The sequence below is a fragment of the Babylonia areolata genome, chromosome 19 (genome assembly GCF_041734735.1).
Source record: "Babylonia areolata isolate BAREFJ2019XMU chromosome 19, ASM4173473v1, whole genome shotgun sequence".
Classification (NCBI taxonomy): domain Eukaryota; kingdom Metazoa; phylum Mollusca; class Gastropoda; order Neogastropoda; family Buccinidae; genus Babylonia; species Babylonia areolata.
The window spans coordinates 60,569,372-60,587,716 of record NC_134894.1 but is presented as its reverse complement, the minus strand read 5'-3'; the positions used below and the strand labels follow the sequence as shown (position 1 = coordinate 60,587,716).

The 18,345-nt window shown below is 42.3% G+C and overlaps 1 protein-coding gene across 2 annotated transcripts in view; it reads right to left on the bottom strand.

Moving 5' to 3' along the window:
- LOC143293902 (uncharacterized) overlaps nucleotides 1-16,524 on the bottom strand; it is a 29,885-nt gene extending 13,361 nt beyond the window's left edge. The window contains exons 1-9 of one of the 2 annotated variants that reach the window (XM_076605257.1): nucleotides 16,362-16,524; nucleotides 13,352-13,434; nucleotides 11,391-11,602; nucleotides 10,102-10,159; nucleotides 8,790-8,917; nucleotides 7,608-7,744; nucleotides 4,905-5,224; nucleotides 2,745-2,997; nucleotides 1,498-1,572 (exon numbers count right to left, since the gene is read on the bottom strand). In XM_076605257.1, the coding sequence (XP_076461372.1) occupies nucleotides 1,498-1,572; nucleotides 2,745-2,997; nucleotides 4,905-5,224; nucleotides 7,608-7,744; nucleotides 8,790-8,917; nucleotides 10,102-10,159; nucleotides 11,391-11,602; nucleotides 13,352-13,434; nucleotides 16,362-16,465 (1,370 nt within the window). In that variant the 5' untranslated portion in view covers nucleotides 16,466-16,524. The remainder of the gene's footprint in view (nucleotides 1-1,497; nucleotides 1,573-2,744; nucleotides 2,998-4,904; nucleotides 5,225-7,607; nucleotides 7,745-8,789; nucleotides 8,918-10,101; nucleotides 10,160-11,390; nucleotides 11,603-13,351; nucleotides 13,435-16,361) is intronic. The other variant, XM_076605258.1, reaches the window with a different exon arrangement.
- Nucleotides 16,525-18,345: the final 1,821 nt, after the last annotated feature.

Below are 18,345 nucleotides of genomic sequence, written 5' to 3'. Positions count from 1 at the left end.
CTCTGGGATGGGCACAAAAAAGAATGAAGCCTAATTATATGCAAACTGCATTTACTGTCATATTTATACTTTTTGTATTCTCTAAACTTGGCACTTTGATCTGATATTCTGACCCAACAACAAGAGCAGTCATTATTATCATTTTCTGTTCGAACAGGAACTTCTTTTGCTCAGCATGGAAGTTTTATTTATTTTGCAAACGTTTTGGTGTAGAGAGTAAAAAAGGGAAATTACTCTGTAATTAATGCTAGGGGACTTAATTTACTTTAAACTGACCTTTCTCATCTTAAACATTACATTCTGAAATTATACTCAATACATAAAAAGCTTGGATTTAAAAAAAAATTTTTTTTTTAAGTGTATCACAAGTGAGTCTTGAAGGCCTTGCCTCTCTTGTTAATGTTTGTTTTAATTGACCTTTTAACTCATTCAACCCTGCACCCGCTTGAGAGGCGTGCGCCGCTGAGCCTGAGCCTGCCTGATAGGCGGGCGAAGAAACCCCAACCCGTCTATTTAAACGGGTTTGTCAGCTCATTATTATGCATGAAACTGCTAGGTAAGGGAAGCAACTCCAACTCAACTTCATTCTTCATTTGCACGCGAAGTTTCACTCCAAAAATCGAACGATTAGTGTGGGGGTTTTTTAATTCAGTTTTCCGCATCAATATGTTAAAACCTCAAAGGCGTACTGCGCAGTTTAGAGCTCCATGATGGGACTGTTGCAGAGAATTCGACCCAGATAATGACGATTTGTCTTGTAATTCTTTTGATAATTCATGGGAAAGGAAAGGAGATGAAATTAGCAACCAGTGCTAACTCCTACAGTATTTCCAGCTGTGTCCACACGTTACTTTGGAGGAGGGTAAAAAAAAAAAAAAAAGTTGATTTCAGTAAATTTACAATACTTTTTCCACATCAGTATGGCAGGGAAGCCTGGTGATGCTGTGAACTCCACGGGACTGAATGGGTTAAACAAAATTCTAAATATATTACTGTTTAATAATTACGATGTAATAATTAACTGCAATGTTTTTAAAAGCGAATATGTGAAATGCTTTTATTTGAGAACATATGTTTATTACTCTTGTTTAATCAAGTTATCCGCGTGTGTGGGGTGGGGGGGGGGGGGGGGGGGGGGGGGGGGGGGGGGGGGGGGGTTGCGGGTGTGTGCTGATTATCTGGTTGTGGTTTTCTGCAATTCATCTTTACTCTTATCTGTCTATTATAATCAATGTGCAGTATAGTAGGCTATGTTTATAATTATATATATAATTATGTATGAAACGATGTATGTGATATTTTTTACATTTGTATCTTCGTAATATTTGTAGGGGCTATTGTTGGCTTTTACAGTTATGGTCCCCATGTTGTTTACTTGTCTATGTTGTGATAATGCACCTGACCAAATTTCTCCAATTGGAGATAATAAAGTTATTCTTATCTTATCTTATCTTAGAAATAAGACTCAGTGGCACACATCTCACACAGAGAACTCACAGTTTACTGAGCCACTCCTCATCCAGGTATTCCGACGACTTGAAATTCAAACAAGGCGCGGACTGCTGCACTGGGCTGAAATTAGGTACAAAAGAAAAAAGAATAAGAAACATGAGCATTCTGAGTGTTTTTTGAGAATTTCTAATGATTCAGACAAACTAGCTATTCAGAGGAAAAAATTCCGGAGACCAACAACAGAAATAGTAAAACTCCATCATGCAAAATTAAGAGATTAAAATCTGAAACACACCTTTCAAAGTATAACTGAAAACAAACCCACATTATCATTTCTTGACAAGACAAGACTAAGAAACACTGGCTCCCACACCCCCACCTCCACCCTACCCCCCCCCAACCCCCCTCCCCACACACACACACAGATATCAACCAAGCTTTTTTTCTCACACTACGGCACCAGGCACCATGGCAAAAACATCATTAAATTCTGGACTTCTTCTTCTTCTTCTTCTGCGTTCGTAGGCTGCAACTCCCACGTTCACTCGTATGTACACCAGTGGGCTTTTACATGTATGACTGTTTTTACCCCGCCATATAGGTAGCCATACTACATTTTCGGGGATGTGCATGCTGGGTATTTTTCTTGTTTTCATAACCCACCGAACACTGACATGGATTACAGGATCTTTAACGTGCGTATTGGATCTTCTGCTTGCGTATACACACGAAAGGGGGTTCAGGCACTAGCAGGTCTGCACATATGTTGGTCTGGGAGATCTGAAAAGTCTCCACCCTTTACCCACCCGGCGCCGTCACCGGGATTCGAACCCGGGATCCTCATATTGAAAGTCCAACGCTTTAACCACTCGGCTACTGCGCCCATCTTTAGATTCTGGACAAATCCAGCCTTGACCAGTGATCCCAGTTCAAGGCCCCGTTCTGGCATGGTGTCGTGTCCTTTGGAGAGACACTCGACACCGGTTTCCTCTCCCCACCCAGGTGTCAACAGGTACCTGACCCCAGGTGAACAAGATGACAGCCGCAGGACTGGAATGAGCCCGTTCCTCCTGTGCCAAGCTTCAGACACAGCAGATATAAAAATTCACTGCCCTCATACCCCCGTTGTAGCATATACGGATGAGTTTGTACACTCTGACGCCTTATAACTTCAACTGCCCACATAGCTGTAAAAGACTGGGATTTTTTAAAAGTTTTAACCTTTTTTTTTTTTTTTTTTTAAATAAAGAAAAAGATCCAAAATGTGGAAAAACGTCACAGACAGCACTTACGACCTGGCGAGCCCATCAACGACAGGCTGACGTTCGGTATCACAGGCTGCGGTGCCCTTTAACCTCTGGCTAACGTCAGACATCTCTGCCGACTGTTGACCAGCGGAACTGGACGCTGCGAGCCTTCCTTGACCAGCGGCGGAGTGAGAGGTCACTTTCAACCTCTCTTTGGCGCCAGGGTCAGGTATTATCTGTACGCTTTCGTCGGCGTCGGAGGTGGGTGATGGTGTTGTGATAGGGGGGCTGTCACCTGCTGAGTCAGGCCAAACAGACAGAGGCAGTCATGGGACAAAGAAACGATCGTCAACTCAATTCATTTAAAATCCTTTCAGTCTCTCTCTCTCATGCTGCGCACACACATACACACTTGCTAGCATGCACACACACACACACACACACACACACACACACACTCACACACACATTCCCCACACACACACACATCATCCACACACACCAGAATCACGGTGACCCCAAATGTTCTCTGCTTCACTCAGAAATCACCACTTTTTTTTTTTTGTCCACATCATTTTCACGTTTCTGTTTCAGTTTCAATGAGTTCACACTCTTCTCCCGTTTAGTTCGTGTCCAGTTGTCTGACACTCCTTTATCAGCCAAACACTTTGATAAACGAATCCAAAGGTTTATCTCTTATTCTACAAACTGTCATATTGCTCTCCCATTTAGTTTGTGTCCAGTTGTCTGACACTTCTTTATCAGCTAAACACACTGACAAATGAATCCATGTCTAACTCATTCTACAATTTGTAATATTGCTCTACTATTTAGTTCATGTCCAGTCGTCTAACACGTCTTTATCAGCCAAGTATTTTTAAAGGGGACTTAACTCACTCCGGACGATGGAACGCTATAGCATTCCTGATGTATGGTAGCATTCTGGATGATGGAACGCTACAGCTGTTTCGACAATTAAAAATTCTTTCCACATTTTCCTCATGGGATAGCATAACAACTGCAGCTACACCGGGCATTGCAAACGTGTCAAGGGTCGAATGGAAAGTTTCTTCATTAGATTCCGTCAACAGCACACTCCACAGCGAGTTCAGGACCCCACACGACAAGCTAATCTGCATACGTATCAAAAATGGCATCACAGGCGACAGAAGTGGAAATTTTTGGAGCAAGCTAAATCACGACAGCAGCTTTCACTGCTACTGAAGTGACTGAAATGCTTCAAACTGAAGGTTTCAACATCGACGAGGATGATGAAGATATTGAATAAAGTATCTGCAGTGAAGAAATCAAGCAGCAAGAAGGTACTGATAGTGACTCAGCTTCTGAGAGCAGTGAAGAGGGAGGGGGGGTGGGCATTCACATGACGTCAGGAGAGGGGTCAGTGGGTCAAGTACAGTGAGTTTCATTCAGTTACTTTATGTTTTGTATCTTTTGTGATTTTTTTCCTAACCCTAACAAATGGGTCGTCTGTAGGGAAAAGCAAGGGAGAGAACTATTCGTCTGGAGTGAGTTTTAACCATTTGTGAACCCTGAAGTGAAACTATTTTGTATAGACTGCTGCCTTCAATTACTTCTTGTTAGTAGTCAAGTTTTACTTTGCAGGACTTATTTTCTATTTCTAAGAGATCTCTTTCTAAAGTTAGTATTTATCTTGTTCTCCTGAGAGTAAAACAGCTGACAACCAACAACGCCAAAAAAAAGACAGGTTCAGTCCTGTTGTAAGTGACAGAATTTTGTAACCCCTCAAATACGTGGTACAATTTGTAGACTAAGAAACATTTGGACTGATGGTGCTTAACTTTCTGAGAAGTCCGTTGTTAACGGTGAAGTAATCGTTTAGTGGTCCTTAACTTTTTTTTGTGAAGTCTGTAGTTACCAGTGAAGTAATCAGTCAGTGGTCCTGATCTTTTTGTGAAGTTTGTAGTCACCAGTGAGGTTATCATTTAGTGGTCCTTAACGTCCTGTAAAGTCTGTAATTAACAAGGAGGTGATCAAAACCCTCTTGGCAGTGAGAGTGGGGATGCATCTTGGACAAGACACTCTCCACTATAATCAAATTCTCGCCCAGATGGTCAGGCCAGCAGCTGCCTCCTCTGCTGTTCTAATGGCCGTAGTCGGACACGACCGACTATCATACATACATACAGTTCTGCCCAAAGGACAAGGAAATCTACGCTGACTCACCAAAGCCGCCAGATGCCAGACTCTTCCGCTGAGTCCTCCTTCCAGCAATCCGCTGACCGCTGCCCACTTGCAGGGCACGACCGGGCCGACCCGGAACAGCAAAACGACGCTCTGGGCCAGAGGAGGAGGCGGACAGAGACGACGATGGATGCCCTCTGGGGAGGAGGAGAAAACGACTGGGGGTGACTGGGAAACTGGGGGCAGGGTGGTGGAGGTCTGACCTGGACGTGAAGGTCGGCGCTGAGGTAGTGGTGGAGGAGGAGGAGGAGGAGGAGGAGGAGGGGGGTGCTGACGGCACTGGCAGGTTTAGCCCTGGTTTCCTAGGAAACAGGAAATGCAACAACAACTGTTTAAAACAACTCTGCAGTCTCTATCGGTTTCCTGGAGTGAAAGAAACAAAAAAGAACCATAAATAATGACAAGAAGTGCATATTAAATCACAAGAAAACAAACACACTTACGGACAGAAAGAAAAAAAACAAGGAAAAAAAAAAGGGTGATGCTGTACTGTAGTGACACGCTCTCCCCAAAGAGAGCAGCCTGAATTTCACAAAGATAAATCACTTGTGACGACAAGTAAACAAATACAATTCAATACAGAGAGGTCATATTGTTTACATGGCAACATGCTTCACAACAAGCAACCAAGCACACACCCACACAACCAAGCACAGAAAATAATCACGAGTGATTGTGACAGAGTGACAGACACACATACGAACCAATCAGCAACACACACACCAGAGCACTAAGAAAAAAAAACAGACCAATGTCAGCAGTTGTGTGAATACTAATGACTGCACAAGAACTATCCATCTAGAGGAAATCAAACAGGGAACTGTGCATGTGCATGTGTGTATTTTGTTGAGACTTTCTGCACTAATCACCCATAAGTGATGGAGTGATGGCCTAGAGGTAACGCGTCCGCCTAGGAAGCGAGAGAATCTGAGCGCTCTGGTTTGAATCACGGCTCAGCCGCCGATATTTTCTCCCCTTCCACTAGACCTTGAGTGGTGATCTGGACACTTGTCATTCGGATAAGACAATAAACCAAGGTTCCGTGTGCAGCATGCACTTAGCACACGTAAAAGAACCCATGGCAACGAAAGGGTTGTTCCTGGCCAAATTCTGTGGAAAAAGAAATAAAACTGCATGCAGGAAAAAATACCAAAAAAATGGGTGGCGCTGTAGTGCAGTGACACGCTCTCCCTGGGGAGAGCAGCCCGAATTTCACACAGAGAAATATGTCGTGATAAAAAGAGAAATACAAATACAAATTAAATGTTCATGTGTGCTTCATCACACATAGAAGGGCCCTCTTAAGAGCAATGCACACACACTGAGACACACACGCACACACACACACACGTTTACACATGAAAACCCAGTTGTAAATAGCAATAAACCTTGCACTGTTGCAGCACCTAAAACCACATTAAAATATCAATGTGCATGCGTGTCTGAGTGCATGTGCATGCATGAGTGTGCATCTGGTCTGTGTGTGTGTGTGTCTGTGTGTCTGTGTGTGCATCTGTATGTGTCTAAGCGCGTCTCTGTGCGTATCTGTGTCTATGTGTGTCTGTGTGCAAGTTCACGATATGCAAATGGATACAAAAGAAAAGGCTTAAATGACTATGTACTAAAGCAAAAAGCTCTTTCCTTCACAGACCTGCCCTGAATTTCATAGAGAAAATCCCTTATGAGAAACAAAACAAAACAAAAAAAAACAACAACTACTGTCAGCAACAAATAGTAAAGAGTGGTAACTCTCTCCATTCACAAGGTACACAACTTCAAGTCAGTGTTGCTTATGCTACCGATTCAGCTAGCACACAGGTAAATAAAAGGTGCACTGGAACAAACCCAGACACTTCCTCAAAAAAAGGAAGCGCCGGGCCTGTATTTATACCAATCATTTGACATGTGCACACAGAAGCAAAGACAGAAGAAATGTGCAAACACAAATTAGCTTTTATTCAAGACTGGCATGGCCTCTTTAATCCTGAACAAGCCACACAGAACACATGGACAATACAGAGCAAACACATGGTTGCCTCGGTGATTTTCAACTGGAAATTAATAAACAATGAGGCCAGGAGATGAAATGATAAACAAATAGTTAAGAGTGGTAACTCTCTCCATTCACAAGGTACACAACTTCAAGTCAGTGCTGCTTATGCTACCGATTCAGCTAGCACACAGGTAAATAAAAAGGTATGCTGGAACAAACCCAGACACTTCCTCAAAAAAAGGAAGCGCCGGGCCTGTATTTATACCAATCATTTGACATGTGCACACAGCAGCAAAGACAGAAGAAATGTGCAAACACAAATTAGCTTTTATTCAAGACTGGCATAGCCTCTTTAATCCTGAACAAGCCACACAGAACACATGGACAATACAGAGCAAACACATGGCTGCCTCAGTGGTTTTTCAACAGGAAATTAACAAACAATGAGGCCAGGAGATGAAGTGATTAACAAATAGTAAAGAGTGGTAACTCTCTCCATTCACAAGGTACACAACTTCAAGTCAGTGTTGCTTACGCTACCGATTCAGCTAGCACACAGGTAAATAAAAGGTGCACTGGAACAAACCCAGACACTTCCTCAAAAAAAGGAAGCGCCAGGCCTGTCCTCATACCAATCATTTGACACGTCAGCAACACAAACCACCCCAGACAAAGGGGAAGCGTTTTCTCACCTTCGTGAATAGGTCTCACGAACCAACGCCCCCTGACGGTGATCTGCTTTGTTTCTGTTGCCATGGTAACCCAGGTCAACCGTGGTGAACTGCTGCAGAAGCTTCAGGTAACACGCTCTCTCTTTCAGGTGGAAGCACTGCAATCACACATTGCACAACCCTCCTGGTTTTTTCAAGGGAAAAAAGCACCAGACTTTGACCAATATATAACTGATTTCCAAGTAAACGTTTTTTTCTTTTTTCTCTTGCTAGTCTCAGCCTAGGGTTTCCTCAAGGGAACCCAGTGAACTGCTGGGTTACTATGTCTAGTACTTGTCTGTCACATAACTTAACTCAGTTAGCTGCCTCTGTTCACCTAATTAACTGCTGCCCACTTCATTTTGCCGAACCACAGGTTACTCCATCGACATCATGTTGCCTCTCAGTTCGAAACTTTGTAGCTTCATCCATCGGCTGCACACTCAGAATGCCTATTTTTCAATATCACTTTTTTTCACATAATGACCATGTGAATTTATATGGTGCATTTTCTCTAAATAGGTCGCAAGGCGCTTTATAAAAACTGCTGAATACACACACACACACACACACACACACACTCATATACACACACACACAAACACACATACACAAACACAAGAATGCACACACAAGCATCACAATCACACACACACACACACACACACACAAAAGGATGCACACAAGCATGAAACACACATACAAACACACCCGTAAGGATGCACAAAAGCATGCAAACACACACACACACACACACACACACACACACAAACACACAAGTATGTACACAAGCATGAAACACACACACAAACACACACACACACAAAAGGATGCACACAAGCATGAAACACACATACAAACACACCCGTAAGGATGCACAAAAGCATGCAAACACACACACACACACACACAAACACACAAGGATGTACACAAGCATGAAACACACACGCACACACACGCACACACACACACACACACACGCACCCACACACACACACGCACCCACAAGGGTGTACACAAGCATGAAACACACACACACATCCACACACACACACACACACAAAAGAAGGACACGATCAGAACCAAGAAGCGTTGCAGGAGTGTTCTCCATTAGGTTTAAAGGACGGTCGCCTACCCTGACCCGCTTATACACACACCACTCACCTTATCAAGGGTGCTCCTTTTCTCGACGCCGGGTCGTGATGAGCTGCAGGAGGAGCGTCGCGACGACGTCACTGAGCTGTTCAACGCCCCACCATTGCCCTCCTTCCTCTCCCCCTCGCCGTTCACACCTGCCACACGTGATAGCCTAGAGGTAATGCGTTCGCCTGGGAAGCGAGAGAATCTGAGTGCGCTGGTTCCAATCACGGCTCAGCCGCCGATAATTTCTCCCCCCCCCCCTCCACTAGACCTTGAGTGGTGGTCTGGAAGCTAGTCATTCGGATGAGACGATAAACCGAGGTCCCGTGTGCAGCATGCATTTAGCGCACGTAAAAGAACCCACGGCAACAAAAGGGTTGTTCCTGGCCAAATTCTGTAGAAAAATCCACTTCGATAGGAAAAACGAATAAAACTACACGCAGGATAAAATACCAAAAAATGGGTGGCGTTGTAGTGTAGCGACGCGCTCTCCCTGGGGGAGAGCAGACCGAATTTCACACAGAGAAATCTGATGTGATAAAAAGAAATACAAATACTACATCAAACATACATAGGTAAATAAATAATTTCCCTTTTTTTTTCTTCTTTTTTTTAAATGTTCATGTATCAATCAATGAGCAAAATTATTACGTTCTGCACTAGTGGGTCACGGTTAAGTATGTGTAATTAAATATTATGTATCCATATTTCATTTTAACCCATTCAGCCCTATAACGTTTACAGCCTTGAGAATGCTTCCATACCAAAAAATAAAAAATAAAATAAAAACATGCAGAATATATTACTTGTGTGTGTGTGTGTGTGTGTGTGTGTGTGTGTGTGTGTGTGTGTGTGTGTGTGTGCTTTTTTTGCTTTTTTTATGTGTGTGTGTGTGTGTGTGTGTGTGTGTGTGTGTGTGTGCTTTTTTCTTTTTCTTTGTGTGTGTGTGTGTGTGTGTGTGTGTGTGTGTGTGTTTCCTGTTTTGTTTTTTGTTGTTTTGCTGTTGTTGTTTTTTCAGTTTTTTTTCATTTTGGGTTTGTTTTTTGTTTTTTTTTACAGGATGAGGGTTGGTAATAATAAATTTCTATTAATCCAGATTCTGAACCCATCAAGAACTTGTAAAAACTAGTCTAAAGTTGAAAATGAACAGAACAACAACAGAAGCAAACAAACAACATGCACAGAGTACAGCAAAAAAAACAAAAAACAACAACTGCAAATAAAAAATACAATACTCAAATCATGCTAGACTTTTTTTCATCGGTCCACCAGCTGAATGACAGCGATACAAGTAAAAAGCTGGGCAAACCCTGTGTACAAAATCAAAGGGGCTCACCGTTTTCATGTGCTCTGCTCTTACTGTGAACAGGCGGCCTGGACAACCTGTCGCCAGCCTGTAAAACATTAACAAACATTTTATGTAGGGAGATGAAAAGGAACTATGAAGACATGGAAACAAAGAGACCTTCAGAAACCTTGAAAAGCTTTGAAAAATATTGCTCAACTATTCACAGAACATGGGAAAACAGACTCAGAGAAAGCAGAGAGTATGTAACACTATCCATCCATTTCCATTCCTGAGTTATCTGCAGAATGGACATGATTGCAGAAAAAATATATAAAAAAAAACAACAACAACAAAACAAACCAAACAAAAACAAGTCAACCCCCCGATCTCAAATTGCTGACCTGCTTTGGGTCGAAAGCTAAGAGCCCTGTTCTGACATGAGGTTCACCACAACAATTTATTTACAACAGGATGTCTCAGAAATATCAATTCCCATGTCATGGAACAACAGAATGCACAGACGATACGATACAATATACTATCAGTACGCTTTCCTTCCTGTCTCTTGAGGTCTTGAGTCATCCGCAGCTTGGACAAGACTGCAGCAAAAGCTATAATTTAAAAAAAAATTATTAAAAAAACCCTCCAAAACACACACACAACAGAACAACAAAAACCTATAAGTCCATTTCCATTCTTGTCCCAGAACTCGGAGTCATCTGCAGCTTGGACAAGACTGCAACGAAAACTATAATTTAAAAAAAAAATTTAAAAAAAAAAAAAAACCCAAAAAAACACACACACACAACAGAACAAAACAACAAAAACCTACAAGTCCATTTCCATTCTTGTCCCAGAACTCTGAGCCATCTGCAGCTTGGAAATGATGATTGCAGAAAAATCTACACACACACATACACACACACACACACAAAAAAAAAAAGCAAACAAAAGACAGAACATAAAAAGAAAAGAAAAAAGTCAGCTCCGATCAACTAGAAGAAAACTTTGTCATCCATCACCAGAGCTGGACTGAAAGTGTAGCTAGCTGTCAACTAGCAGAAAAAGGAGCCACCCCTAAATCTCAAAGTGCTCACCTGCAAAGGATCATGAGCTAGCACCCCGTTCCTAGCCACCTCTGATCTCAAAGCGCTCACCTGCAAAGGATCATGAGCTAGCACCCTGTTCCTAGCCACCTCTGATCTCAAAGCGCTCACCTGCAAAGGATCATGAGCTAGCACCCCGTTCCTAGCCACCTCTGATCTCAAAGCGCTCACCTGCAAAGGATCATGAGCTAGCACCCCGTTCCTAGCCACCTCTGATCTCAAAGCGCTCACCTGCAAAGGATCATGCGCCAGTGCCCCGTTCCTGGCGTCAGGTTCCCCACAGCTGTAGCGAGTCGCCTCCTGCTCCACGCCCTCTGCGCTGCCCTTCCTGTGCCAGTGGCTGTGTGTGGGGACGGGGCGCACGAAGAAGTGGTCCTGCCGAACCGTCTTCTTCCGCACCCACTCCGACATCCGGCTCATGGGTACTTTCAACAGCGCCAAGACTGAAACAGCGCCAATCAAGACACCTGCAAACATGCTGTTAAGATCTCCAGTTTGACCAAAAAAAAATTACTCGGCACAAACAGAAGAGTGTTATTACTGATCATTAACAAAATGTGTAAACCTTAAACTAATAACAATCAGAGATGAGACTGAAGGTTCCTGTTTCAATCTGAGATCACTTTATTACCTCCATAATTACATGTTGAATTACAAGAAGCATGCCACTTTCCAAATCTTCCCGCAGCCTGATTTCAGACAACAGTCTGAAGAATCCTGTGCCTATCAATGGAACTGACAACACTGCACAACGGTCCGCACGTGATGACGCACCACACTGTGCAACAGTTCATTCTTCTATACAACAACAGATAAACCTGCCTGCCTACTCATCCGTCAGTCCGACGGGAGACTCCATCACAACGGTGCCTTTGCAGAGACCCAGGCTTTGACACACAACCGACAGACAGGGAGAAATCTGGTGAACATTTCTGTGTAGCTCCCGAATGACTCTTCACAATTTTAAGGGAGAAGGAAGAGAAAGCTAAAAATATACTGGAGAGAACACAAAAATAACCAGTGAGGGTGCAATACCAAAACTAAAGCAAGTAAGTTCAATGTATTTTGTATGTCATACCACAGAATGGAGATTAAATAAATGGAACAGACTTCTGTAAAATTACAATACTATTTGAGGTTCGACATGTACAATTCATTGATTAGAATATAAAATAAACATTTCAGACAGACTTCATGATGAGCCATTCAAATTTTACTAATACACTATCAATAAGAAATAATAATAATATTAATAAACAGAAACAACACAAACTATAATGAATAGCAAATTCCAGCAATACGAGTGTCCAATAAAAAATCAATTATTCAGAAACTCTTTCTATATTATATTATGGTACACATTTCACAGCCTGGTGTGTGTGTGTGTGTGTGTGTGTGTGTGTGTGTGTGTGTGTGTGTGAGCGTGCACGTGTGTGCATGCACAACCATATTTGTATATATGCGTCACTGTGTAAGTGTGTGCACACAAGTGTGTGTGTGTGTTTTGGTGCATTCATGTATACATGTGTGTGCATGCACATTTCATGGATCCATGTATGCATGCAAATTTCCTATGGACATGAATTATTACACCAAAATGCTTATCAATACATAAAATATCTACACATGTATGACTGAGTAAGCGCAAAAAACACCATCACACAGAGAGCAGGTCATGTCTCATGAAATCAAGAAATATGAAGCTTAAAAATACAAATCCTGTGAATGCACAACCTAATCATTATAAGATTATTCACCAAAAGATTGTTTGAATGACTGATTCTGAGGATGAAAACAAGATTCACAAGTGTGACTAAGAGACAGTCAGACAGACAGACTGACTCACAGAGAGACAGTCAGACAGACAGATTGACTCACAGAGAGACAGTCAGACAGACTGACTGACTCACAGAGAGACAGTCAGACAGACAGATTGACTCACAGAGAGACAGTCAGACAGACAGATTGACTCACAGAGAGACAGTCAGACAGACAGACTGACTCACAGAGAGACAGTCAGACAGACAGATTGACTCACAGAGAGACAGAGAGACAGTCAGACAGACAGACTGACCCACAGAGAGACAGTCAGACAGAGTGAGACACAACAAAGACAATAAAAGAAAAATCACAAGATACTTGTTAATAAAAAAAATAAAAAAAAATAAATAAATACAATTATCTCAACATACAACCAGTGCCTGAATCTGGATGCTCTTTCTTTGGTATTTTCACTGAGATGACTTCAACTTCCGATTCTGAATCGTCTTGATCCCTGAAAAAAAAAAAGGAAAAAAATATAATGAATTACAGCATTGTCACAACTGAGTCAACAAATTAGAACAGTGAACTGAGCATGCAACGTGAAACATTTAATCAAAAGAAACACAAAATGAATCATAACATAGATCTAGACTATTGAACTGACTGAACAAAGTTGAGCAATACAAATGATAAGCATGTAGCTTTGAAACTTCATTCTAACAGTAGCAGTTGCACAGGTCATTTTGGTCTTCACAACAACAACAAAACTGGATATCCGACAGACGGGCGCAACACAATAAAACAGTAAGGGTAACAGAAATCAGAGCTGGGACACAGTTCCTGAGAGGGAAGGGGTTCCAAACAGCTGTTACATGTACATGGCAGTTGCATAGAAACAGACTTTCCACACTGCCCTTTGATGTGTGTGTGTGTGACCCCTTAACAGTACAGGCTTACTTACATGTACATGGCAGTTGCATCGAAACAGACTTTCCACACTGCCCTTTGTGTGTCTGACCCCTTAACAGTACTACAATACTTTACCCCCAACATGCCCCCCTCCCCTCCCCCACACCCCTCCACCCACCTCCTCCCACGCTCCCTACCACCCCTACCTCAATCCCTACTTCTATTCTGTCCATGTAGGAGGAGGAGGGGGAGGGGAGAAAGGGTACAATGGACAATAAAAGTAATGAAAGAAAGGAGGGAGAGAAAAACAGCAAGAGGGGATGATGGGGTGCACACAGAATGGAGGAGGGCAACTGTAGTGTCACTTTCTAAGTTTCTTCTCCTTCTTCTTCTGGTGATGTCCAGCTGCCAGCCTTGGCAATTACTGACATTTGGAGAAGCTGCGCACGGCACTGGTATTAGACAATGAGAGAGAGGACAATGAGAGAGAGAGAGAGAGAGAGAGAGAGAGAGAGAGAGAGAGAGGTTGCTGGTAGAATGTATGGGGGCTCGGGGTGTGTGTGCTTATTTGCAGTATACAGCTGTGTGCAGAGCTGCACCACAGGGATGAATAGTCTACTGCTTTGACACCCTCCGGAGGAAGATGCCCAGGGTCTGGGACTGGACTGTTTCAGGTTTTCAGGCAATTTTTAATCAAAAATTGATCTAGGTACTTGTTGATGATGACTGTCCATTATCTTTTCATTGATTTCAGTGATACACACAACCTTTAAAAGGACAGGACAAAACAGAGGAGAAGCACAGAGAGGGAGAGAGAGAGGGGGGGGGGGGGGGGGGGGAAGGTGATAAGACCTGATATGTTTATGTCAGTGAGATGGTAAAAATTGTGTATGTGTGTGTGTGTGTGTGTGTGTGTGTGTGTGTGTGTGTGAGTGTGTGTGTGTGTGTGAGAGGGCTGAGAAAGTGAAGGATGGGACATACTGATCTAAGCACTCAACACACTCATTTAATATTTATTTTGACATCACCCCATTCCATTAATTCAATTCATAACTAAGCAAGTGCATGCACGCATGCAAGCACACACACTCACACATGTACGCAAAATGGGTATGTCATTTGAGGAATGGTCTGTGATGTCATACACAACCACCATGTAAGAAGAACAAGGACAACAGCAACACTGAGTGAAATGAACTGATGACCAAATGCAGGACAAGATGCCATACACACATAATTTGTGTACGCAATACAGATTTATCACCAGATGAAGTGTATTACCGCATCATCAGCTGATGTAATTTCAGCATGTAAAAAAAAAAAGACATCAGATGCTACAGTTATTCACTTATTCTTGCGTAAAATGACGTGTGGAGTGATGGCCTAGAGGTAATGCATCCACCTAGGTAGCGAGAGAATCTGAGCTTGCTGGATCAAATCACAGCTCAGCCGCCGATATTTTATCCCCCTCCACTAGACCTTGAGTGGTGGTCTGGACGCTAGTCATTTGGATCAGACAATAAACCGAGGCCCTGTGTGCAGCATGCACTTAGCGCACGTAAAAGATCCCACAGCAACAAAAGGGTTGTTCCTGGCAAAATTCTGTAGAAAAATCCATTTTGATAGGAAAAACAAATAAAACTGTACGCAGGAAAAAAAAAAAAAAAAATGGGTGACGCTGTGGTGTAGTGGCGCGCTCTCCCTGGGGAGAAAGAGAAATACAATACAATACAAATAGCCTTTGTGTGTATAATGCTTGTGTCAGTGTGTGTGCATCTGTATGTCTGTAAAGACAGTTTACATATATGGGGTGCAGTCAATGTGCATATGAGCAATGGTAAAAAGTGTATAAGTGTGTGTGCATACATAGGACTTTTTAGGAGTATGTGTATCTGTGTGTTTTCCCTGTCAAAATGATAATAAATGAATAATGAAAGGGTTGTTTCTTCTATATTCAATTGGGATCCACACAGAACTGAGAAGAAACGACCCTTCTGTTATCTGGACAGATAAAATCAAGGTCGTAGTAGGTGTTTTTTTTCTCCCCATTTTTGTTGTCAAATGGACGCACCCCTCACCACCATCCCCCACCCCAATTTCTCACTGGATTCACACAGATCTCAGGAACACCCTCTAGAGGTTTTTTTTGTTTTTTTTAATTTTGAAAAGGCATTGCCTGGATAGGATGGCAAAACAACACAAAGTTTACAAAAGCCAGACAAGGCATATACTATGTCAAGTACTCTCGATGTAGTTAAAAAAATATATTTAAAAAAAGCAATAGGATCTTTCTAACTTAAAAATAAAATAAATGCATACCTGCACTGGTAAGCACACATTTTCTGGTCCATATCAACTGATGCATTAAACTTCTTAATCTTTATTGCTGATGATTAAAACTAAATCCAAAGGTGGGAGGACAGTTTCTGTTTTAGTTATTGAGTAAGTTCAGTAACTCCCCAGTCCTGTCGTGAACGCGCGTTTCGGTGTCGTTGATGAGTTGTGTCGGATTTTCAATTTGAAACTTACCCTTCGTTTGATGGCCGTTTCCTCTTCCTGCTTGTTCTCTGGACAGCCTCATCGGCTCTGGGATGCCAAAGAGAACGCAGCGAATCTGACAATGATTTCAACATCGGGAACTTAATCGACTTTGCTTCGATAAGATCACTCTTGATCGCCAGTCTTTATTAGTTTGAAGGAAGTCACCGCGCTTTGTGTGTTTTTTTCACACGTGAGAGCGAAAAGAGAAGGGAGAGCACTCTCCAAGTACTAAAGACCGGGTGGGAAGAGATCGGAAATGAAGGTGAAAACTAACAAGGGTTGTGCAAGTTTTGGACCAATGGGGTTGAAGAATTTGTGGAGGCGCTCTCAGGAAACAATTCCTGTTCTTCAGGATTTTACTCAGTTCAGGGAGATAGAAAAAATATACAAGTGTAATTTGATGTGCTGCGAACTCAATGATGCCACAGATGATCAATTTTTTTTTAAAAATTAATACTGGTCTGGTCTGGTAGTGTTCGTCGCAGACGCCACTTCTCCAAGTCCATATCAGTCATATTGAGAGTAATATGATACAATAAATCTCTGCTATATATAGTCTTTGAGTGAGTCTTAGTCTTAGTGTTTCACAACTGAAAGGTGGTTAATAATACTGAAATGATAATAACAACTGGATACTTGTTGAGCGCTTTTCCTCTGAGTCCCTGCAAAGGAGCTCAACTTGAAGCGCTTTACAACTGAATAAACACGGACAACACACACACACACACACACACACACACACTGACCGGCACACACACACACACACACACACACACACACACACACACACACACACACACACACACTGGCACACACACACACACACATACAGAGAGAGAGAGAGAGAGTTAACTCCATCCGTCCTTCGTCCATTCTTCCTGAATAACAAGGATCTCGGGGACAAGTTTTCTATGAACTACACACTTCATATTAGAGCGGGCTGTGGTTCCGGCGCCAGTCATCCCGGCAGACACTGACGCGGTGACGTGCCAGTGACAGCAGTACGTGCCACGGCATAGACAGTTCTTTTGATCACTGGTCCCACTGGATTCTCCTGGTCCTCAGTCTTTGACACAATGGCCTCCGTTGAACGTGTTGATTCTTTGCCGTGCTCCGGCGGTGCGGCTATTCGCCTACTGCTGAGATGATACCCGGTCGCCATTCCGGTTTCGCCTCAGTCTACTGAGCCTACCCCACATCCTATTTCTTCAACACACGTGCATGAAAACAAACACACTCACTACTGAAAACAAACGAACACACACACACACACACACACACACACACACACACATACCGCGTACGCACGCACGCACCGGTACGCAAGCACGTTTCAAGTTTAATTATCCTTTCACTCCTATTGGAGTATGGAGAACAATAAATTAAAAAATATCAGTTCCAAATGCACAACAGCGTCACATAGAAGTTGAGAAAATGCAAACGTCTTTTAACCTCCCAAAGAGTAGAGAACATCTGCAGCAAATTTCATAACAGCTAATACTATATCTACCTTCTGTTTATATTTTGTTTTGTTGTTGCCTCCTTTGAGCATGAAATGTATACTAAAAATAAACAAGAACAGCAAGGCCTTCAAGACTCACTTGTGATAAATTAAGTCCCCTTAGCATTAATTACAGAGTAATTTCCCTTTTTTACTATCTGCACCAAAACGTTTGCAAAATAAATAAAAATTCCATGCTTAACAAAGGAAGTTCCTGTTTGAAAAAAAAAAAAGAAGATAATAATGACTGCTCTTGTTGTTGGGTCAGAATATCAGATCAAAGTGCCAAGTTTAGAGAGTACAAAAAATATAAATATAACAGTAAATGCAGTTTGCATAATTATAATTAGGCTTCTTTTTTTTTTTTTTTTTTTTTTTTTTTTTTTTTTTGCCCATCCCTGAGGTGCAATATTGTTTTAAACAAGATGACTGGAAAGAACTGAATTTTTCCTATTTTTATGCCAAATTTGG